General features: G+C 53.3%; 1 protein-coding gene across 2 annotated transcripts; it reads left to right on the top strand.

Annotated features, from left to right (window-relative positions):
- Nucleotides 1-1,645: 1,645 nt before the first annotated feature.
- On the top strand, nucleotides 1,646-22,749 carry Sult4a1 (sulfotransferase family 4A member 1). 2 transcript variants are annotated; one of them, XM_027396136.2, is made up of 7 exons: nucleotides 1,646-1,814; nucleotides 9,917-10,047; nucleotides 11,422-11,502; nucleotides 11,853-11,979; nucleotides 15,314-15,408; nucleotides 20,021-20,159; nucleotides 22,637-22,749. In XM_027396136.2, the coding sequence occupies exons 1-7, from the start codon at nucleotides 1,646-1,648 to the stop codon at nucleotides 22,747-22,749; spliced, it is 855 nt and encodes a 284-aa protein (XP_027251937.1). The 2 variants fall into 2 exon arrangements, with proteins under 2 accessions (XP_027251937.1, XP_027251938.1); XM_027396137.2 differs by lacking the exon at nucleotides 22,637-22,749 and adding an exon at nucleotides 21,448-21,546 and having other exon boundaries at nucleotides 20,021-20,161.
- The last annotated feature ends 223 nt before the right edge of the window (nucleotides 22,750-22,972 follow it).

The raw sequence follows: 22,972 nt of genomic DNA, 5'->3' as shown, positions 1-22,972 counted from the left end.
CAAGGGTTCTGGGGATGAACTCAGGTATCAGGCTTGGTGGCAGGTGCATTTATATCTCGACAGCCCTTACCTTAAGATTTTTAATAATACAGGGAAATAGGAGAATATGCCTCAAAACAGACTGTTACTGAAGCCGGGTTGCGGAGGACCAGGCAGCCAGGGCCAAGCTTTGAGAGTTCAGCACCTCAGACAGCGACACGGCACTAGAGCCTGTGTCAGCAGCAAACGCAAAGCACAGAGGTCCTATTAGTTACACTCCTCTAATTGTCGCGGGCTTACTACTCTGGGCCCAGCCTTTAACTGCAGCCCCTTGGTGTCATCCTAATTGGTGTCATCATAATGTCTCCCTAATGTACTTCTGTGTGGAAAGCCGGCAGGTCCTGTCCTCCCTGTCTGCATCCAGGCAGGTCTCTGCATCTCCCGTGCTAGGCTGCAAAAAGGGCCAACCTGCTCTGTTCTAAGCCTTGTCTTGAGAAAGGCTCTCATGTATCCTAGGCTAGCTTCAAATGCACTATGTAGCCAAGGCTGGCCTTGAACTTTTTTTGTTTTCTTCCTCGAGACAGGGCTTTTTTTCTATGTAGCTTTGGAGCCTGTCCTGCAACTAGTTCTATAGACCAGGCATGCACCACCACCACCTGGCTTGGCCTTGGACTTTTGATCTTTTTTGTTTTCACCTTCCAGTTGCAGGGATCATGAGTGTGTGCAAGCCCAATATTTGTCTGTTTTTCCTTTTCTCCAGTGCTGGGGAACTGATCCCAGGGGTTCATGCCAGCTAGGCAGGGGCTCTATTCCTAAGGGGCTTCCCAGCCCCTTGGGTTCTTGTTAGCTGTTTCCCCAGCTGTGGCTCCTGGAAGCAGGATTACCATTCTCAAGGAGGATACAGACCTAGGCAGGTGGAGGGCCTGGAGAGTGGCCTCTGCTTGGGGATTTCTTAAGGGTGCCATCTCTGCTGGAGGTCTCCTCTGCCTAGGGACAGGTCCTCTTTGCCTGGGGTCCACTCTGGGGTTCCTCTCTGCTGGGAGGCGGTCTTCTCTGCATGGGGGTTTCCTCTTTCGAGGAGAGGGTCCCCTCTGCCTGGGGTGTCCTCTCTGGGAGAGCCCCCCCCTGCCTGTAGATTTCTCTGCTGGGGGTCTGGTCCTCTCTGTCTGGAGAGGCCCACTCTGGGGTTTCCTATTTGCCGGGGGGGGGGTTGGGGTGGGGCTTCTCTGCCCGGATGTCTTCTGTTCAGGGGTTTCCTTTCTGAGGGTGTCTCTGCCGGGAGCTCTCCCTGGGGGAGTCCTCTCTGTCACCTGATTCCAGGCTCTCTAAACGCTGCCTTTGTCAGCCTCAGCCGCGCTCTGACGCGGGCTTTTCCATCTCTGGCATCAGAAGCTTCTGGAGATGAAGCTTCCCGGCCCCGTGGCTCGCCCTGGGTCTGCGCAGAGGCCCCGTTTCTGCCCCAGGGCATGGGGGCCCCGATCCTGCAGGGATAACTGACAGGCGGCGACAGAGACCCGGACGCACCTCTGCGGCAAGCGCGGGGCCTCGGCGCACGACGTCACGGGGCGCGGCGTGCGTGGGTGCGGCCATGACGTCATGCCCGCGGAGCCCCGCGCCGGCGCCGTGACGTCACGCCCTGGAGCTGCGGGCCGGGCCGGGCGGCGGCATGGCGGAGAGCGAAGCGGAGACCCCGGGCACTCCGGGCGAGTTCGAGAGCAAGTACTTCGAGTTCCACGGCGTGCGGCTGCCGCCCTTCTGCCGCGGGAAGATGGAGGACATCGCCGACTTCCCGGTGCGGCCCAGCGACGTGTGGATCGTCACCTACCCCAAGTCGGGTAAGTCGGGAACCCGGCGCCGTACCCGGCGCCCGCGCGGCTGTGTGACCTTGGGCAGCTCGCTCAACCTCTCTGTGCCCCAGTCCTGTCTGGCTCTCCGTGTGGTGCCGGCAGCGGGGGCGGCAGGCGCTCCTCCAGCGTGGGCTCTGTGGGGGATGGGACCGGCCTCTGCTGCCCCTGTATCCTTGTTTACAAGCTACCTCAGTCACCAGGCGGGACCTGGGCACTCGGGCCCCCAGCAACCATGCAAGGTAGAGCTTCTAGGTAGAGGCTCAGAGAGGGGAGGAGGCTTGTACAAGGTCACACAGCTGGGTTGGGAGCGGAGCCACCCAGCCATCCTGGCCTGGTGTAGAGACAGCCCTGTAGTGCCTTTTCTGGGGTCTGTAGGATGAGCTCAGCCGGCCTGGAGAGCGTCCTTGTGACCGCTCTCCAGCAGGTTTGGGGTAGTTGAGAAGGTGGCTGGGCATGACCCTGCTGTATCTGAGCAGGCAGTTAGAGGAGAAAATGTAAGCAGTGTGTCACCTAGGGTGGAGTCCCAGCCCCGAAGACAGTTGCCCAGCATCCTCCCAGAGAATGATGGACGCTCTCAGGGCAGGGGTGGGGGTGCAAAGGCCCTGGGGCCAAGTCCAGGTGCAGGCACTGACCCACCACCGGGCATACAGCCTGCTGGGCTGTCTTGGAGGCCAGGCAGGAGACAGGAAGGTCTTACTGAGGCTGGAACCACCCGACAGCCCTCATCCAAACCCTAGTTCTGGATAGGGTCTGGCTGGGGTCTGCTTTCAGAGAACTCTCCGAAAGTCGTCATACCGAGCGCTTCACAGCTGATTTGGGGCCTGTATCTGGTGTTGTCTCTTTTGGGCCAGTGCCTGGGAGGAACCCAGGGTCCTTGCAGCCTTACGCTCAGTGCGTGCTCTGCGACTCAGCTGTGTTCCCAGCCTCTGGGCAGTACTTAAGCTGGACTCATGGTTGTACGGTCCTTGCCACGAAGTATGTGAGTGCGCACAAGGGTAAAGAAAGATTCCAGTTCCTCCTCCTGGTCTCTGGGAATTGTGGGGGTGTGGCTGGGATTGTGGAGTAGCTGCTGGGGACAGGGACAGAGGCTTGAGTTACTGGAAGGCTTGGTGGAGGGAGTTCACAGCCAGGCTAGAGACCCAGCTGTGAACTTGGGAGCTGGTGGATGTTAGAAAAATCTCAGTTCTGGGGCATGGTGGGTTCTGGGGTGCTTCTTGGACACTGCAGGGAGAAGTCAGATGGGGAACGTGTGTGTGTGTGTGTGTGTGTGTGTGTGTGTGTGTGTGTGTGTGTGTGTGTGAACCTCAGGCTGGCCTTGAATTTTCATTCTTTCTGCCTCAGCCTTTCCCGCTGGGATTGTTGAGGCCCACTATGGCAGTTACCCCACAGGGTACCAGATTTTTGTTGTTGTTTGAGACAGTATCAGGTAGCACAGGCTGCCCTTGAGTGTACTGTGTAACTGAGGCTAGCCTTGAACTCCTGATCCTCCTGTGTCAGCCTCTCAAATGCAGGGGTTCCAGGAGTCCTTCACCACCACCGCTGGCTGGATGCTGGTTTTTGGGGTGACAGACTCACATTGTGTGTGGAACACACACTGAGTGCCTAGAGAAGCACAGACCAGAGCTGGGGTAAAAGCATCAACTCCTTCCCTGGCAATGAGATCCCAGCGTGGGGGTTGGGGGTGGGGGTGTGTGGCTCAGGGACCCAATTTGTGCTCTCCCCACCACATCCCATGGAGCTGCCTTCCTGAGACTGACAGTCCTATGGCCTGGTGGTTCTTGGTGTATCTATCCTTTTGCCTCTGTCCATTTCCTGTCCCTCCCTCCTCAAGGCCACCATGCTAGAACACAGGTGAGCTTGGGAGAGCCAGGATCCAACACTAGGACTCTGGGGCAGCTGGCCAACTCCAGGCTCCTAACCCTCTCCCAGTATGTTTGAGTAGGGCAGGAGGGGAGGTCCCCAAAGCGCAGGTGGGAACAGTGGCTGGTGGTCACCTGTGTGGCTGTTTCCAGGCTGAGGTGAGTGCCCCTGGCTCAAGCCTTTCTGGCTCCTCACCCACATTCTTTCTTTATTCTTCTTTTTAGAAGTCAGGTGACCAGCCCTGGGCCACTGGGAGGTCAGTGCCTTGCCATCAGCACTGTGCTTGTAGGTGTCAATGCTGTGCCCAGGGTTCTTTGTGAGTGATGGCACCAGGGTCACCCACTACACCTCCCAGAGAGGAGCCACCATCAGGGATGAGCCTAGCTGCCCCAAACCCTCCTGACACTTCCTGGTCTCAATGACCTCCAGGGCTGGGAGTTTGCTCCTGACAGTGGGTCTAGGGCCCTGGAGAGTGGCCCTCCATCAATCAGTTAGGGGAGTGACCTCAGTTGGGAGAGGGGAGGAACCAGAATTAGAGAAAGGCAGCCTCTGTGACCTTCTGCCCAGTCCATAGGGCCCTTGGAAAGACAAGGTCGATGTGTTGCAGGTCCCTTGCCTCTTCTCCAAGCCTGGGGACTATTGTTATTGTCCTTTAACCTGTGCCTCTCTAAGGGAAGAGCAGCTCCAGGCTGAGGCCAAGCACCTTCATGCATCAAGGAGCCACCCACCTCAGTGTCAGGAAGCCCCAGTGACTGAAGGGCAGGGTCTGCCAAGGAACACAGGTGGCAAGGACCTGGGTTTGATCTTATTTTGGGGACAGCTCTCAGTCTGTCTAAGCTGGACTTGGAGCCAGCTCATGTGTCTGCCCAGGTTTGCTCCAGATGGATCTAGCCGAGCCATTCTACTCCCATCTCCTCCTGGCTTTGGGAAGAACAGCCCAGCTGGGGGAGGCCGTCACAGTGGTGGAAATGTGGAGAGCAGCCAGGAGTCTGTGTTGGCCACAGTGGGTCACGTGTTCTGCTGGAGTGACAGCAGGATTGTTATGGCTGAGCTTCACCCAGGTGTTCTCTGTGCCTTCATGAGGTCCCTGGTGGCCCCACTTGTCCTTAGCTCTTCCTCCAGGGGCACCTGCCGAATGTTTTCCGGTGTGTGCTCTTATAGGGGGTGCATGGTACACCCCATAGGGGTCCTGCTCTCTACTAACAGCTACAGGGTGACATCTGCCACCTCCTGGGCATCAGGGATCTCCTCCATCTGAGTGAGTGCCCACTCAGAGAGTTGCAGACCCAGGAGATTGGCACTGTGAGGAAACTGAGGTACAGTGGAGTGGTTAATGTCTTTCTCCCATTCCTAGAGTCACTGGAGGACCAGGCTGGAGCATGTGTGTGTGCTTTCTCTTGTGATAGAACACTCTGAGCAAAGTAACTTGGAGGGAGAAAGGGTTTATTCGGCTTACAGTTCACAATCTTCATTGAGGGAAGGCAGGACAGGAATCTAACACAGGAACCCGTAGGCGGGAACCATGGAGGAAACTGCTTGCTGGATCACTCTTGCTCATACTAGTTAGCTAGTTTTCTTACACATCCCAGGACCACCTGCTTAGGGATAGTGCTGCCCACAGTAGTCAGGGTAGGACCCCACATCGAGACCATCCTTCACAGACACGCCCACAGTCAGACCTACTCAGATGCCTGTAGTCTGTGTTAACACCTAGGGACAGGGCTCGAGGTTTGGGGAATTTCTGTAGTGTGGTAAAGTGGTGGGGCCCAGTGTAGCACAGCCACGTGCTGTTGTCTCAACAGCAGGAGCAAGCCACTCTTGGTGACCGGAGATGCTACATCCTCTTGGTGCCCTTGAGGTTCTGGCCACTGAAAAGAATGCCCAGTGGGTTTGGGACCACCTCCTCTCCCAAGCCAAGGGGAAGCTGAGCTCCCACATCACAGATGGGGTGTGTCCCCGGGCTTCCTGTTGCCATCTCACCTTGGTCCTCAGCAGCTAGCAGGGTGGGTGTTCCATGGGGCAGACAGAACACAATGCACACAGAGCTCTCCTTGTTCTAGAAACTTCTCTAAACTGATTAGGAGTGATGGACAGTAGACAGTCTAGAAGGTCGGGTTTGGTTGGGCAGGTGTTGGCTGAAGATGAGGATGGCAGTTCCCACTGCAGAGACCTGGGAGCAACCCTTTGGGTTTCTGTGGGGGGTCACTGACTCCAAAAGGTTGTGGATGTGGGGATGCAGGCATAGGCCTTGTTCACAGGGGGGTCAGGTGGAAGGTTACTCTGTGAGGTTCCCAGCCTCACCTGTCCTTGACAAGCTGCCTGGGCCCCCCATTCTAGCCCCACACCAGAGGCTGGAGGTACCCATCTTTGGGAACATGGACACCAAAGAACTGACCTGTGGGATAGTAGAGACCCATGGGGACTAGAAATGACAGATACTTACTAGGGAAATAGATAGGCTAGGAGACCTGTGTTCTGTCAGATTGCCTGTCTGTGTCTCTACCTCCCTGTCCTTGTCTCCCTGAGTGCGTGCATGTGTGTCTCTCTGTCTGTGTCTCTGTTTCTCCCTCCCCCACATCTCACATGTGCATGCACACCTCAGCTGCTTTTGCCTCTCACTCCCACCTTGGAGGTTTCCCGATCAGGTAGTGAGACTTCCTGTAGGTTGACACACAAACACTTGAGTGCAGGAAGAAGACACTGAGAAGTGTCCCAAGTGTCTCCTCTCATAGCTTCTGTCCTCAGAGTGAGGGTGAGGCCTCCTCAGAAAAAGCAGCATGGAGGAGGGATTAGCAGGAGTACCTTGGGTTCCAGGAAGTCTTAGGAGTGAATATCTAAGAGTTGGGCCGCAGGGACTAGCTGAGGACACGGCCATGAAGTAGAATGGTTTTCTAAAATGAAGCCAAATAGTAGGAAGATAAGTGAATTCCAGGACCTTCCAAGCATCTTGACCTAGGATGCAGAGTGTCTTGTCAGCCACTACAGGGCATTGATGCTTTGCCACTCAGACATTGGCTGTGTCAGCCAAGTGAGCTGCAGATGATGGCATTGGTCCACCAACACACAGAGCCCATGGAGAGTCTGGCTGTGTTCCCAACTGACAGCTGTTTTCCCTGCAGATTGTATCTGTTGGGGTGCAGCAGGCTGGTAGCTCAGGGGCTCTCTCCTTCAGGCAGCATGGGAGGTTCCATCTTCTTTTGTGTATTTCAAGATGTCCTGGTGTGTGATGGTGGCCACCGTAGCAACATAAAATCCCGTTGACTTCCCTACTCTGCCCTGATGCTCTTCTTCCCAAGTACTGTGGAGATTTGGCTTCAGTCCTGCTCCTTCCCAGCTCTGAAGTGGCCTTAACTACCACTCTGCATTTGGTGACTCATTGGGAGACTAGCACTTCTATATCCTGTTTCTGAGGTCCAGGTTGGTGGCTAGGAGATCCACACAGGCTGTCATCTAGAGCTAGCCCATGCTATTAGCCTATGGCTGGGTGCCCATGTGATGTGAAGCTATATTGTGTCCTCATGAATGGCTGTCCCAGCTGGGGGTGGGGGGAGGTTGCCCACAATCTGCATACTCATGATAGCTCAGCCACTAAACAGCCTTGACCTGAGCAGGTCACTTGCTGACCCTTCCTGTGACTTCTGTAGAAGGGAGATTTTGTTTGTTTTATTTTTAAAATATAATAGCTTTACTTATTTATAAAGATTTCATACATATATAAAGTGTATTTTGGTTATGTCCATCTGGTATTCCCCTCCATGTTCCCCTGGGCCACTCAATACCTCCCCTTCCCAACTTCATGGCCTAAAAAAAAAAAAAAAAACCAAAAACAACAACAACAACAAAAACTAAAAAAAAAAAAAAAAAAAAAAACCAAGAAAACAACCCACTGAGTCTAACTAGCGCTGCTTGCATGTGCACGAGTGGCTGGCAGGTGAATAGCTGCTTTTGGCTCTCTTGGGTGGTATTCCTCGCATGTGTACATAGCAGAGGTAAGGGTGGACTTGTGGGAGGAAGTGGTTTGGAAATACAGCTCAGGTCTGTTTGGGACTTGGGCTTATGTGGGCTGGAGTCAGGATGGGGCACATTAAAAATGGACCATAAAGATGGCCCAGGAGAGATTCACGACAGAGCCTTTCTGGGAAGCTAGCTGAGCCTGAGTGGACAGTGCTCACCAGGAAGGACTGGTAGGCTGGCTTCACCAGGGTCTATGGCCTTGGCATTGTGTGTGCGTGAGGGGGGGGGGGCGAGGGAGGGAGAGAGAGAAAGACAGAGAGAAAGAGAAAGAGAGCTTCCTCTTCCTACTCTAGCTATGACCTAGGACCCTTCCTCTGTGGCTGCAAAACTGCTGTGTTTCTTCATGCTGGCCACTTCCTCCCTAGTGGAATTGCTCCCTGGTGCCTCTGCTGCCCCCGTCCCTCTTGCCTGCTCAGTGTCTGGACTGTGTCTAGATGGCAGGGCTTGGAGGATGGATGGATCACTGAAACAAATTGGCTTTCTGGCTACAGCTAAGATCTAGATGTGTGTGTATATGGTTCCTGGGCTGTTAGCACAGCAGGAGTAGCATGAAGGACAGGGTAGCTGATGACAGGCCTTTGCTGATGGGTGCCATTTGAATGGGAGAAAGGGCTCTTTAGAGGAGTCGCCTCGCCTCTGCTGGCCTGCTGGGATGTGTGCATTATTATCCACAAGGCCTGGCTGGCTTACCGTGGTTGGGGCTGCATGAAGCCACCTAGGGAAGGCCAGAGAGGAAGGATCAACTACAGGGGCCAAAGCCCAAAGTGAAGGCACAGCGTGTTCAGCTGTGCACTCTCTCTGAGTTCATGGGCTTTCTGGGCAATACTTGCTCCCATGTCCTGGGAACTGGACGGCACAGGGGCTGGCCATAGGGGCTGGAGAACTGCAGACATGTCTGCCTGCCTCACTTGGCTCCAGGCTGACTGTTGGTTGACTGGTCTGCCTGGCCCTGGGGCCCCAGCTTGGACTGTGTGCCCAGCAAAGCCCAGGCAGCATGTGACTTATGCACAGCGATTGGAGTGCAGGGGGAGCTGCCAGGCTTAGCGTGGTGGGAGTGCAGTGAGGGTGCAGATGGCATGTGCTGAGTGATCCTGGGACTTCTGAGAAGGCTGGCTTTGGGGGTGGGGCACTGCATCTACATGAGAGGCTGAGTTCGTGAGGAGGGAACAGGGAGAGGGGAGGCTAAGGCTGGATTCTGGTGCCTGGACCTTGTTGTGAACCATGGAAAGTTGTGGAAGTGACTTAGGTTGGAGGCAGTGGGCCTGGGTCTGAGGGGAGGGGTGGTCCCTGAATTCAGTAGAGGGCCTATCAGTGTCATGCTGCTCTGGGAAGATGGGGGTTTAATCACAGGTCTTTAGCCCTGTGGGCCACTGTCCCCTGATGGGTTCCTCTCTGCTTTGCATGACTCATGGTGGGCTCAGGTCTGTCCTTGGCCTTGGCAGTTTCCTGCTGCCATAGAGATCAGGTTGCATAGAACAGACTGCAGAGATGGTTTCTGCCTCTGTATGAACCCAGCTTCCACACCCCTCCCACGAAGTGCAGTGAGAGACCTGAGATGGTGGTTCTGCTTGGTGTCTCATGTGGTCCTTGGTCTCACTTCTCGAAGCTCATTTTGCAAAGGAACAGCCAGAGTCACACCTGGGTCCTCCCCATATTGGGTATTGTGTGTTCATCTTTCCATGCCACCGTGTTCCATTGTGTGACCATCAGTGTGTTGTCAGGGCTGTGTGTTTCATGAATGACAAAGCTAGGAATGATCTGGAATGTGCCTATTGGCTTGTTTTTCTTGATGTGTTCCAGGAGCATGGATGGCATGTGTGCTTAATTTAGTAGACACTGGGCAGATGAAGGAATCTATTGGCAGCTGAGGTCACACTCCTCCATTCTGAGCTTGGTCACTCATGAATCCAATGGAAGCTCAACCCTTGGAAGCCTCAGTTGAGAGTGGTCCCTACCATGGTCTGTGAGTGGCAGGTACATCCTGCTTGCTTTCCCAGCTGTCCTGCCCCAGTGAATGCTGAGGAAAGCTGCAGGCTGGACACAGGCAGCCATGGTGGGCTGAGGTTTCACTCTCAGTCTGGAGCTCTCTCTGGGTCCCTCTCCAGGGTTCCTCTTGCCCACTGAGCCCTGTGCCTGCTTCTCAGGCAGCAGGAGTTTTGTTGACCGAGGCTGGCCCAGTGGCTCCTCTGAGCAGCCTTCCCTACCTCTCCACCCAGGTACAAGCTTGCTGCAGGAGGTGGTCTACCTTGTGAGCCAGGGCGCCGATCCTGATGAGATTGGCCTGATGAACATTGATGAACAGTTGCCAGTGCTGGAGTACCCACAGCCGGGTCTGGACATCATCAAGGTACCCGTGTGACCCCTTCTTCCACAGTTACACCTGCCCAGTGGCAGTGGTTAATGGGTGATCATGGGAACAGCTGAGGACCTCCAGGAAGTTCTAGCTAGCCAGGAGAGAGAAATGAACAGGCTGAATCCTTAACTCAGCCTGAGTCTTTAAGGCTCCTGGGGCCTGTCAGGTACAAGAGACTGATGTCAATGTCAGGGAGTCTGCAAGGTGGGGAGGAAATAAATATGTGTTTGGTCATTGACTGAGGGACTACCAGTGGGGAAGCAGGACTCAGCCCCATCCCTCATCTGTCAAGGGAGCTAGGGTGGACATGATTGAACAAAATCCTAGGTATCAAAAATGAATTTAGCTAGGTGTGGTGGCTTCTACGTATTGCCCCAGAACTGGGGTGGCTGAGACAGGAGGATCAAATGGGTTTGAGGCCAATCTTGGCCATATGATGAGATCCTGTCTTAACAGTAAGAGACTTTGTGCCTTCTGTCCCTTAGAGGTATCTGGACCTTTCTTTCCATTCCATCCCCTGCTGGCTCTGTAGTTGAGGCCTTGCAGCCCTCGCCTCTCCTACCTGCTTTCCGGCTAGATGAGCACTTGGGGAATATATCTCTGAGAGTCTTGACCGCACGTCATGGCAGCAGATCCCTCCTGCTCTTGGTGAGCTTGTTTTTGACTGGACCTGGCACCTGGAGGTCGCCCTCCTGCCTGCAGTCTGTGCTGGGTGTTGTTGGCTCCTCTGCAGGAAATACTGGGAGTGTGTGGTGCCTCTGCTCTAAGCACCCCACTTGCTGGTGTTGTTCCTGGTGCTGTAGAGAGCTGACAGTTCCCACCTTAGGGCAGGAAGTCATGATGGTTACAGAGCTGGGGGCAGTGGACCAGAGGCAACAGATGTCTGAGGAATGTTCAGAAGGAAGAGAGGAGCAGAGGGCTTAATGGACACCAAGGCTCCTGGTCCAAGGGGAAGCTGACAGGATGAAAACCTCTGAGCAGAGGGCTGCTGTCCACTGGGCTGCTGTGAGGCCAGAGTGTAGGGTAGCTGGAAGCTTTGAAGTCAGACACTCCCATGTTCTTACAGGCACTGTTTTATGCCCTTCTTTTTTGTTTCTGCTGCCCCACTGACTCTTCCTCATTCTCAGCCACTCAAACCAAATCCCTGTGGCTGAAAGGGATTGGTCCCTCAGGCTGGGAACAGGGATTCTCATTACAAACATCTCCTGGGATCAAGCCACCTGTGAGTTATGTCCAAATGGCTCAAGTGGGTAGTTGGTTAGAACATACTAAGTCCTGCTTGGCCAGGATCCTCCCAGAGCACTTAGAAAGGCCCTGGGAGGGAAGGAGTGTGTGTGCACATGTTCACACACATATGTCTCTCTGCAGGAACTGACATCTCCCCGCCTCATCAAGAGCCACCTCCCTTACCGATTCCTGCCCTCTGACCTCCACAATGGGGACTCCAAGGTAACCTATCCTCATTTCCCATCCCCCACTTCCTCATGAAGGCTTCTGAAACCACTGAAGGTGCCTCTAGCCCTGGCCCAGGGCCTGTCTTGGATCATGTCTGTAGTGCTTCCTCCATGCTTACCAGGGAGTGAGAGGTGTTCTCTCATTGGAAGATGGTGCTTCCTGTTCTTGTTTCTGTCCTCAGTCGTAAAGTTCCTGGGCCACCAGCCCTTACCAGGGCATTACAGTAGAGCCCAGATAAAGCAGTTCAGTGAGGTAGTCAGGTGCTCACCTTGCATATTCAGCCCCTGGCCAGAGCACATCCTGGCCAGGAGGAGGGGAGTGACCCATCATTCTGCTACCCACAGGTCATCTACATGGCTCGAAACCCCAAGGACCTGGTCGTGTCTTACTATCAGTTCCACCGCTCACTGCGGACCATGAGCTACCGAGGCACCTTCCAGGAGTTCTGCCGGCGGTTCATGAATGACAAATGTAAGTGCCAGTGGGCATGAGCTCTAACCTAACAAATACCAGCCGGTGTTGGGGGTGTTTCTGGAAGGCGCTGCATGGGATGGCACCTCACCCGCACCTCTGGAAGCCTGCTGTGCAGTCAGGGCTTGCGTTATTGCCACATGGTGGGGATGGTGAGGCTGGGGAGCTGTGGATCTTAGAGGTGGCATGCAGCAGTGTAGATCCTGGGACTTGCTGAGTCTTATCCCCCACCATCTGGAGGGTTCTCCAGATACTCACCTGCCCTTCCTGCCTGGGTGCTTACTGGGGTGAGAATGAAAGCTGTGAACTCAGAGGTCCAGATCTCTATGCTGTGAATGGTAGAAACCACAGTGAAGGCTGCTACTGGGTGTGAACCATCATGTGGGCTGGACTTCAGAGGCCGGCACTGAGCAGGGTGTGCTGGGTTGAATGCTATGTATACTTCCTATTGGCTCCTTCCTGACTCAGAAGGATCAGGGCCTGGCCACCCCAGTCTGCTGGTCTTCCAGGAAGTCAGGGACCATAAGAGGGAACAGCCCTGTCTCTGTCTTTCTTCATCCCGCTGGCCACTTGTCTCCTTGGAGCCATTGTAGCAGTTCCTCTTTGGCTGTGTTCCCACCTCCCCTCAGTCACCCACACATCTCTGTAGGTCTTGTGGCCAGCAAGGGACTTGTGTGGTGTGCACCCAGTCATAGGAAAGGGCTTATATCACACTGAGACGGTCTTAGCCATTGGTCTCAAAACACACTAACTGCTCTGTGTGGTTCATGGGGGGTCCTGCAGGGAGGCTGTGAGGCCAGATGAGAATAGAGTGTGTAATGGTGAAACCTCAAGTGCAGCAGGCCTAGGGCAGCCTCCAGAAGCTTTCTACTCAGGCAGTGGTGTAGACAAGGCCCTGTAGAGTTGGCTGGGCTGCAACAGGCACACTGAGCTGCCTGTAGTTGGGAACCCACAGGGGCCGAGGTCCCCAGTGATGTGTTTCCTTCTGTTAAGCATGGTTTCAATTGTGCCCAGGCCTGGGTCACATGCATTGTGGGAAATACCAGCACCTGTTCTCCAGGGTCCTTGGCCCTGCCCAGCTTCACTCCCTACGAACTATTGAAGTGCCCCTTTCAGACTTCCAAGTGTGTGAACGGCCCTCTTCTGGCTCACAGTATTGTACCTTCTAGCCCTGGCACCTATTCTTGCCTCACAGGTGTGTGGGAAGAGCATGGGAGTGACAGCAGGAGTCTGCCATATTCAGCCTGGTGTACTCTTAGCCAGGGCTGCTAAAATCTGCCCTGATCTGGGTTTCCCTGTTCACAATGCACAGTCCCAGAGGCCAAGGGCATGTACTCTGGCCTGCATCCTTTTCAAAGGGTATGACTTGGGTGTTCGTGTACCTTATTCTGCTCTTAGCCACACAGTGACCACAGCATGGTGACCTTTCCTCCATACCCAAGGCTCAAAAGAAAGTGGCAGCTAAGAGAAGAATCATTAAAAAAAAAACATTATTTCCTAGCCAGGATGGTGGTACAGGGCTGCAATCCCAGCTGCTTGGGGGCTAAGGCAGGATGCAGGCAGGCTCAAGGCCTGCCTGGGTTACAGAGTGAATCCAGTGGTAGCCTGGCCAACTTAATGAGACCTTGTCTTTAAATGAAAGGAAGGGAGAAGGCTTGCTTGCTTAGCATGTCAGGCCCTGGGCTTGGTGTCCCCAGTACTGGACAGAGCAGAGGACGGAGCAGGGTAGGAGGCACTGTGAGGAAGATCTGTATGGGAATATTGGTGGCCTGAGACTCCAGGGCTGAGGTTAAGGGATGCACAGGTCAAGTGAATGCTGTGTGGAGCCTCTGGACAGGGTCACTGACAGTATGGTGGTGCTCTGTGAATAGTCTCCCAATGAGGCAAGTACATGGGGAGTCTGTGGTCAGGGTCACTTAACAGATTATGTGTTGGCAGTAATCTGTGGACAGACACTGACCTGTGTAGTGTGAGGAGTACTCCAAAGGTGACCTCTTACTAGGCAAGGACTGTGTTGAGCTAGAATGTCCTGCAGACCATGTGTAAATGGCTTCATGGTCTCAGCAGAGTGAGGCGTGCAGAGAAACGGGGTCATTGCAGGGCCCTTTCTCTGGATGCTCAGCTCCCACCAGTGCACATATGTCTCTTTCCTCTGTGTACCCAGGTACAGAGGCAATGGGGTACTCTTGGTATCCCTGGTAGCAGTCAGCATGACGTTCTTCGTTCATGGTCATGGCTGACCTTCCATGGCTGGCAGTGTCTTTGTCCAGACCATCTGGAAGTCCTGTGCCTTCTCGGGGAATGAAGAGAGTTTGTTCTTTACTAGGTCACTTGCCTTCCTCCTGCCCCAGGACTTCACATCCTTGGGCTCAACTTTGGCAGAACACATGGATCCAGATCAGGGTCCAGGCCTTTTTGTGCCTTGGCCTGCTACTGACCATTCCTGAGACTCAGCTCTGTATAAAGTGAACAGATTTTTCTAAGAGGCATTTGCAGAGGTCATCCAGGTGTGTCTGAGTGGGGTGTGCCTGTGGGGGTCCACTCTGACCCAGGACAATTCCTTACCCAGGAATCTTGCAGGTAGCCTAGAGGGTGGAGCCCCATTCTTGCCCCTGTGTCTCATCCAGTTGGTCTCTTACTGTTGCTCAGCAGGGTTAGGGCACCACTCCTGTATAGCATCTCACTGAGCCCTGCTCTGGGATCCCCCTGGAAGTGTGGTACAAAGACCATTAGAAGGCCACACAGCTCATCCAAAGAGATGGGCATACATTGGAACTCTTCACTAGGAATGCTGTGGCATAGCTCACAGACTGGGCCAAGTCCTTTCACACCTGGCAAGGACCCAGCCCATTCCTACTGCTCTGGCCAGGCAGGGCTGTGCTTAGGCACATGTTGCCTGTGTGATGTGCAGGGCTCCCTTCTCTCTTTAGATCCCAAGTTTCACTGAGAATGCTTGGACTCTACCAGAAGTCATGGGGCAGGGCCTTTTTGTGGAACTATCTTAGAGCTCCCCACACCTCAGCCTACCCTACCTGTCTCTGTCCTGATTTCTCTGGCCGTTGTTTTCTCCCATTGGCACTAGTGTACACACTGCGTCCTCATATCCTCAGAGCCCTTCTGCCTTGTCCGGTCTTCAGGGCATTCATTCTTGGCCTGGATAGAGGTGAAGGAGTGTTGGCAGGAGCAGGAGGGGTGAGGGCCTTTAATGGTTTCTTCCTTCTAGGAGACCTTGCATTTTCCTTCACAGCAACTGGGCAGGAGCAGGGCATCCTGTGGGGACAAGATGGCCTGCACAGTTCCCTCCCCAGCTGTGCCCCTTTCCCTTTTTCCACAGTGGGCTATGGCTCCTGGTTTGAGCACGTTCAGGAATTCTGGGAACACCGCATGGATTCAAATGTGCTTTTCCTCAAGTATGAAGACATGCACCGGGTGAGTAGCTGGGGATATGCCCTCTAGCATGCTGAGAGACGCTGTCCATGGTCCTGGAGCTGCCCATGGTGTTAGAACTCTCTGTTGCTAGAACCAAGTGGAGGCATGGCCCTGTTATGCAGAGCCAAAAGGACACAGAGGGTGGCACGGGAGGGATCTGCACAGTTCCTTCCATGTCCAGGGATGCATGTGGGCCACACAAAAGGCCTCGTCTCAAGTCCCTGGCCCAGCACATGGCCTCTGTTTGGACAGGTTGGTTCCCAGGACAAGTTTCAGACTGGCTCACTGTGGTGCGGAGTTTGGAAAGCCAAGACACAGGACCTTAGCAACAGAAGCAGGACCCCTGCCACTCTCATGTGCTGTCTCAATACCGTTACCTTGGTGACTGTGTGAGACAGCGTGCTGGATTACCCAGTCCTTTTGCTTTTGGTGTCAGCTTTTGGGGATGCTTATGCTCTGTGTGTTAGCCTGTGGTGTCCCTACTGGGTGCTCAAGGAAGGAGGTTAGCATTGGCTAGTGTGGATGCAAAGTCTTGCTCTGTATAGGCTCTGCTAGGTATGGTTGTAGAGGTGGGGAATGCTCAGTGCGTGAGTATATCGAGTGTCATTGTAGCTACGTCGTCTCCCGGGATTGCCACTGCCATGCATGGGTATACTGATGTTTCTCTGTTTCTGTCTTTATCTCTAATTTGGAGACAGAGTTGCTCTGTATATCTCAGGCTGTTCTGGAACTCATTCTGTAGATCAGGCTGTCCTTGAACTTGGAGATCCTCCTGCCTCTGCCTTGTGTGTGCTGGGATTAAAGGTGTGCACCATCATCACCCAGTGGTTTCTGTCTTAAAACTGCCCATGAGCAAACTTGACCTTGACCTGTCTCCCTTTCAGTGTCTTACCCTGATCTTCACTTCATTGCAAGCTCCTCCCCTCCTGTCACAGCCTCTTGTTGCCCTTGCCCCACACCTTCCACACTGTGCTGTCACGGTCTGCAGTAATCGCCTACTTTGCTGCAGTAAGTGATGGTTGTTGGGTTCCTGTCATCTAGCCGTCTAATGACATGACCCCCTCCTCCCTTCCTTATCTGGCTTCCAAGTTGTTCCCCTCATCTCCCCTCACCCTCTTCTCTCCAATTTACTGTATGTTTGTGATTTTAGCCTGCATGTATGTATGAGCACTATGTGCATGCCAGTGCCCAGAGAGGTCAGTCGAAGGTATTGGATATCCTGGAGCTGGAGTTGGGGTGGTTGTGAGCCACTGTGTGTGTGCTAGAAACCAACCTTGGGTCCTCTGCAAGAGACACAAGTGCTTTTAACTGCTGAGCCCCGTGTCCATCCCCACATCTGGCATCTCTTGCTGTTTGCCCCTCACTTAACTGCAGATGACCCACGCCACAGGCCTCAGTCCTGGCCTTGTCTGCCATCTTTTCTTCGGTTCGCTCCCCTGCAGTCTCATCTGTTTGCCAGGTTAGGAGCACTGATTCCACCATGCACAGAGCTGTCTGTGGATGCCCAAGACACGTGTCTGTGTGGTTGTCCAAGGGAGACTGACTCAGGGTACCCAAGCCAGCCCCTGACACTGTCCCTGAGGCCTCAGCAGTCCCTTAGTTCATGGTGGGTCGCTCTGCCCTCCAGTGTTGCTCAGGTGGAATTCTCTTATTTGTCCAATGTCTCTTTCACACTGTGCCTGCATCCTACGTTTCCTCACACTTCCCCAAACATGTGCACCCAAGGCTGTCTGTCTTTCTGTCCATGTCTGCATCTCTTCAGCCTGTTAGAGAGGCACAATCCCAGACTTTACTCCTGGCTCCCTCCCAGCCTATCCATCAAGTCCTCATCATAGCAGCGGTGCCTACTGGTGCTAAAATGTATTACAACTTATCTTGTCACAGCCCATATGACTGTGGGTGATCATCAGATCTCTGTAGTGGTTCCCAGTCCCTGGATACATTACCCCCCCACACCTTGTTAGTGCTTGAACCTGCCCCTCCAGCTTCTGTTTCAGGCCTATGCATTTGTTCCGCCCACCTAGAATGTTCTTTAGTGATCTACATAGGTTGCCTTCTCATCGCTTTCTCATCCACTCATAGGCTACCTTGTCAGTGGCTGCCCTACCTTTCCTTTGTATGTGTGTTCATGTGTTCAAATCAGCATGTGTCAGGCTCTTGGCCATTGTTTTCTGAGTTACAGAGTGGCCTGCAGGGTGGTGACACCTACTCCCCTTTCCACAAGAAGACTGAGAGTGCCATGAGGCACTGAGAGACAAAAGCCTGTTCAGGCTTCTTGCTGGAGCAGGGGAAGCTGCTTCTTCTCAGAGCAGTCCCTAAGGGTGCACAGGCCTGGACTGCAGGGAGCCAGGCCCAAGTGTCCTCTGGAGGTTCTGAACAAGGCAGACCAGGGCCAAGCCATGCTACCCGCTGTGTCAGGGGAATATGATGGTTAATGGGAGGGGCTGGAACAAAAGTCAGATAGACTCGAGGTGGTGTTAGAGAGGGAGGCAACCCTGTGTGGACTTGAACATGACTTTGGAGATCCGATCAGAAATATGCTGAGGACTCTGGGTTAGGGGGAGGAGCTTATGAAGCCCCTTCCCCCATGATGATGGCTCCTGAGCACAGGGAAGGGCTGAGTAGAGGCTGTGGTGGTGTGGTGTTCACTACCTCCTAGTACCCAATCCTTGATGTCCCTTCTGCAGTGACTCTAGGCTGGGCTTGTGCATTTAGGTCCTATGAGTACCAGAAAACATGCTACAGGGGAAGTAGAGGCTCCTTGTGCCATGGAGCTTGCCTTCACAGACGGTATCCACCACCTGGTGGGACCCAGCTGTCCTGCTGGGAAAACTTAGGGGGCTCAGTGGGCACTAGGCAAACAACCTCACTAACTGCTGGTAGCTGAGATCTCAGGGTAGCAACCCCACACCCATGGGGAGAGTCCAGGTAGCCTGGAGGCCCAAGTGTGCAGAGAACCATAGGAGGGTGAGTATATTTCAGCTTGCACTTTCAAGAGGAGTCTGTCCATGGTCTGATTTACTGATTCTGACCCTGTAATTGGGTGGGGGGGCATACTACAGGGGTCCATTACTTCATGGAGATCAGGAAGTACTCTGGTCCCTGGTTATGGGTAGAAAGTGCAGCTCAGATGAGTGAGGTGTACAGTTAAGTTTGACCTGGTATACCATCCAAAAGTCTCCTTTACCATGTGGCCAGATGCTGCATGTATGAATGCTGAGCTGCCTGGAGCAGTCCTGTAGAACACCTCCACTGTCTGTCTGTCTTATCTCCTGCAGCCCTTTCCTTGGTGGTTTCTTCTGAGGGCCAGCTTTGTTTCTCTCTCGTTCTTCTAACCATTCAAATGCCAGGGTTAGTAGAAATGGGTTCTTCTTTCCTTTGTGCTTTCTCTGACACCTGTTGTTCACATAGCCCACTGTGAACATAGCCATTCCTGTGCATGGGACCCTGTGGCTGTGTGTCCTTGGGAGACAAAGAAGATAGGAGTGGCCTCTGGGAGGTGGGTGGGTACTGCAGGAATCCATGGAGGACACATCCACCACAGACTTTAAAGTTAAAAACATTAATTAACCAGTGTGTGCCACAACCTTGCACAGATTTAGGGGTTGATCTAACTGGAGTGATGGGGAATGAAGAAAGGACAAACATGCATACAGAAAGTCTGGGATCGAGTGGGTCATGCACTCCAATGGTGATGCACCACCAGAAGCTTGCTGAACAAGGAAGCAGATTTAGCTAATCTTGGTCAGGGTCTCAGCAGTCTCTGGACATAAACATCCAGAAGGAGGGAGGAGGAAGTCGTCCATATGTCAGCATTCCGACATGGGCCAGGGGAAGGCTTTGCTGTCCCCATGGGTCTGAAGCATTGGGGTCCTTGACACACCCTTGCTCACATCAACATACATTCAATGAGAACTTCCTCCACTTTCCATGCCAGGGTCTAGCTGGTACCTCCTGAGGCTTCTGGTGCTAATTTCTTTCTTGAGAGGAAACAGCTGCCAACATTTTCCTAATGTTTGTCCAAAGCTGTTGCCAGCAGGCTTTCAGGCACTTGGGAGTGGTGGTTTAGGGATCCCACTGGGAATAGAAGGCGCCTCAGCATTTCCTAGGGAGAACATGACTGCTGTAGGGAACAGTGGTGTGCCTGCTCCAGCTGTATTCTACCTTCAGTTGTTGGCATTGTGGGACTATAAATGGCTCTCTGTCCAATGAGCAACTTGATAGGACTCACTTTCCTTAATTCACCTTCCTATAGGTGAGGTGGGTTGGGCATAGGCCCCCAGGGCACTTGTGGGTGCAGAGAATTCCAGAAACTTGGTGGCAGCTAAATCATGCCAGTAATGGATATTCTTTGCTGTTGTTGTTTATAAATGAGCCACAGCTCTCAAGACCTTTTCCTTGTATCCCCACACCTACCTCCTCTTCCCACAGCCATGAGTTCAAATCCAAGCCTTGAAGGTTTTGAGCTGAGTGCCCTACTCAGCATCACCTCCTGGCTGGACCGGTCGCCTGAGTGCTGAGGAAGTAAACCATTGATTACAGTTTCTTGCTCAACCTGTACTCTGGGTGGCTGCCTCTGATGGCTGCTCTGCTCTCTATCCTTGTCTTCCAGGACCTAGTAACCATGGTGGAGCAGCTGGCCAGATTCCTAGGTGTGTCCTGTGACAAGGCCCAACTGGAGTCCTTGATCGAGCATTGCCACCAGCTGGTGGACCAGTGTTGCAATGCGGAGGCCCTGCCTGTGGGCCGGGGTATGTGTCCCGTCCCTCCCCTTGCTCAGGTATTCCCTGTCGACCTAGGACTTTCTGGGCTAATTTTTCTCTGGGCAGCAGCACTTGCTGGCCAGTGCCTGTTGAGGGCACGGTGCTCCAGGAGTAGGGCATGCCCTGCCCTCTTGTAACATGGTGCTACAGTTCAAGGGGCAGCAGCTGTTGGGGCTGGTTTAGGCTCTGGATAAGGTGTGTTCATGCTGAGCACTTCCCACTGGCTCAGTTAAAATTTCCTAAGAGCAGACCCAGGGCAGGGCTGTAGTACCAAGATGTTTTTCAATGCAGGGCAGGCCACCAACTTAGCAGCCTTCCTTCTGGTGGCTGTGAGTTGTGAGCGGTCACCACAGGAAGATGGATCCCACATTAAGAACTGTCCTCTTCCTTCCCTGACCCAGAAGGGGCTTCTGGGTTTCCTATGGCACAGATGACAAATGGCCCAGCCTAAGGGCAGCCAAGCATGGGTAGTCAGAGTCAGGGCCCAGACGGAGACGGGACACCTTGGTAGCAGGAGGCAGTTGGTGGGCAGGCAGACTTTGGAGACAGTATTCCAGACAGGACTCCTCCCAGGGCCACTGAGTCAGTTTCCTAGCTCTTCAGGGTACATGCTAGTAGCTACTGGGTGGGGCAGCTCAGGTACTGAAGTCCCAGGGTGTCTCAGAGCAGTGCTGTATTCCATAAATCCTTTCCTGGTAAGTATGGTCTAGGCTTGCAACCAGCTGCCAGCAGTGTGAGCTGGTAACTTTCAGAGGGTGAAGAGCAATGAGGGAAGATCTTAGGACTCTGGGTGGTGCCCAAGGTGGGGGAGAGAAGCTGGGCTCTGATTATAGCCTGGCTGCCTCCAGGAACCATGGCTTCTAGGCTTTTCTCTACATCCCAGCTGCTAGGGGCCAAAGGCAGTTGCTAGGGGTCAAGTACATAGAGCCATGCTGGATAAGGCCTAACTAACTCTGCTCCTCCAGAGAGCAGATGACAGAACCACATCCACTTCCCTCGTTCTGTGTCCTGGCTGCATCATCTTCACAGAGAGTTATGATTTCCAGCTTGCCATTCTTCAGTTTCGCTTTCACCATATTTTGTTAACCCTGTCTGTGACTGCCTCCTCAGCCCCCTTTGGTTTGCATGTGGTGGTGAGTGTGTGGTTTGTATGTAGTGTGCCAGGTCACATGTGCTCTGTTGAGTTCCCACATACTCCTTCAGAGGCGTTTGCTCTGTCACCGTTGGCCTTGGTTTTGCTTTGTTTCAGTTCTGTGGTTTTGTTTTCTTTTAGCACATTTGCGTCTTTACTCAGAAGATCGCCTTGAGGTGGCAGGGATGCAGGGGCTCGGGGAGCCGGCTGCATTGCTTAAATTTGGTTCATGTCACAGCATAAATTGTCTTGATTCCAAATCCTAAACCAGGTGGGTGACTCCTCTGACAAGCTCTCAGCTGGGAAAAAAATTATCGTGGAAAACTATATTTATCGTGTGGTTGGTCTAGGAGCTTCTAATTTGGTCCCTTTGGTATCATTAGAGGGTGGCAAGAACAATTTTATCTGACTTTTCTAACACATACAGATGATGTCTCATTACCAAAGAGAAAGTCCTGATGTGTCAGGAGTTTTAGCCCAGCTTCAGCAGGGCTGTGGCTGCTGGGACAAATGCCGAGGTTAAGACCTGAGTAAGGCCATTGCTGGAGATGACAGAGTTCTGACTTCAGAACTGCCCCTCCCTCCAAATCCCACTTGTTTAAAAGCACAAAGCCAAGACACAAACCTCATCACTCCTGTGGATGGGAGGTGTGGAATACACACTCCTAATCATCCCCCCCCCCCGTAGAGCTGGTTCTGACCAGACTGGGACAGCAGCTGGGGCTGTGGGGAGACTCTCTGTGGAGTTGAGGTACGACACATTGAACTTACACCATGGATGTCTCATTCATTTTAAGCCTTCCCCAATTTTTTGAGCTTAGGCTTCTGGAAATCCCCACCGTTGACGGCTTCAGGAGAGCTTCCTGCTGACCCTTGGGATGATTTTGTAATTTTTTTTTTTTTTTTTTTTTTTACTTTTTCGAATTCTCCAGAGGCGGCTGTTATGCCAACAGCCATTGGTACTGTGGACCTGTGAGTCAAGGACTCCTCAGAGCACTGCCCTCAGCCCACAGTACTTCCTCCCTGGCTGGTTTGTGGAGGGAGCTAACCTGGAGCAAGAGCTGAAGTCCCTCTTGGTCACAGGTGTGGGTCTGTGTGATGCCTGGTGCACAGTTGACAGAAGGTGGCAGTAGGAAAGCTTCCCTCCACACTTAGGGAAGTTGGTTCCAGTCACAGGACTCACGTGGTCTAGCTCAGGTGGTCCGTCCCACCCAGCAGGCCAAGCTCAGAGGGGTCTAGGCACAGATCTGGAAACTTCCGGATCCATTCCCAAGGCTTCCTTTTGTCTCCAAACTGGTGGATACAGCCAGTTCTACTCTGGTCTGTGTTGCAGGAAGAGTCGGGCTGTGGAAAGACATCTTCACCGTCTCCATGAACGAGAAGTTTGATCTAGTGTATAAACAGAAGATGGGGAAGTGTGACCTCACGTTTGACTTTTATTTATAATATCAGAAACCGCGAACTTGCATGCTCACGGTCCCCAGATGCTCTACTAGCTAAAAGTCCTGTATGCGTTCATTTCTTCCTTGATGGACACACTCTGGAAGCTGCGTGGAAACAGCAGGGAACAAGCCCAGTGGAGAGAGCGAGGAGTGTGATGATGCTGTCCACAGCAGCCACCTGGCCTGTAGCATTTGAGTTTCCATGTGGTGGCCATAACACAGGCACG

The sequence above is a fragment of the Cricetulus griseus genome, chromosome 2 (assembly GCF_003668045.3).
Source record: "Cricetulus griseus strain 17A/GY chromosome 2, alternate assembly CriGri-PICRH-1.0, whole genome shotgun sequence".
NCBI lineage: Eukaryota > Metazoa > Chordata > Mammalia > Rodentia > Cricetidae > Cricetulus > Cricetulus griseus.
The sequence above is the reverse complement of the archived record's forward strand: the minus strand, read 5'-3'. Positions and strand labels throughout refer to the sequence as shown.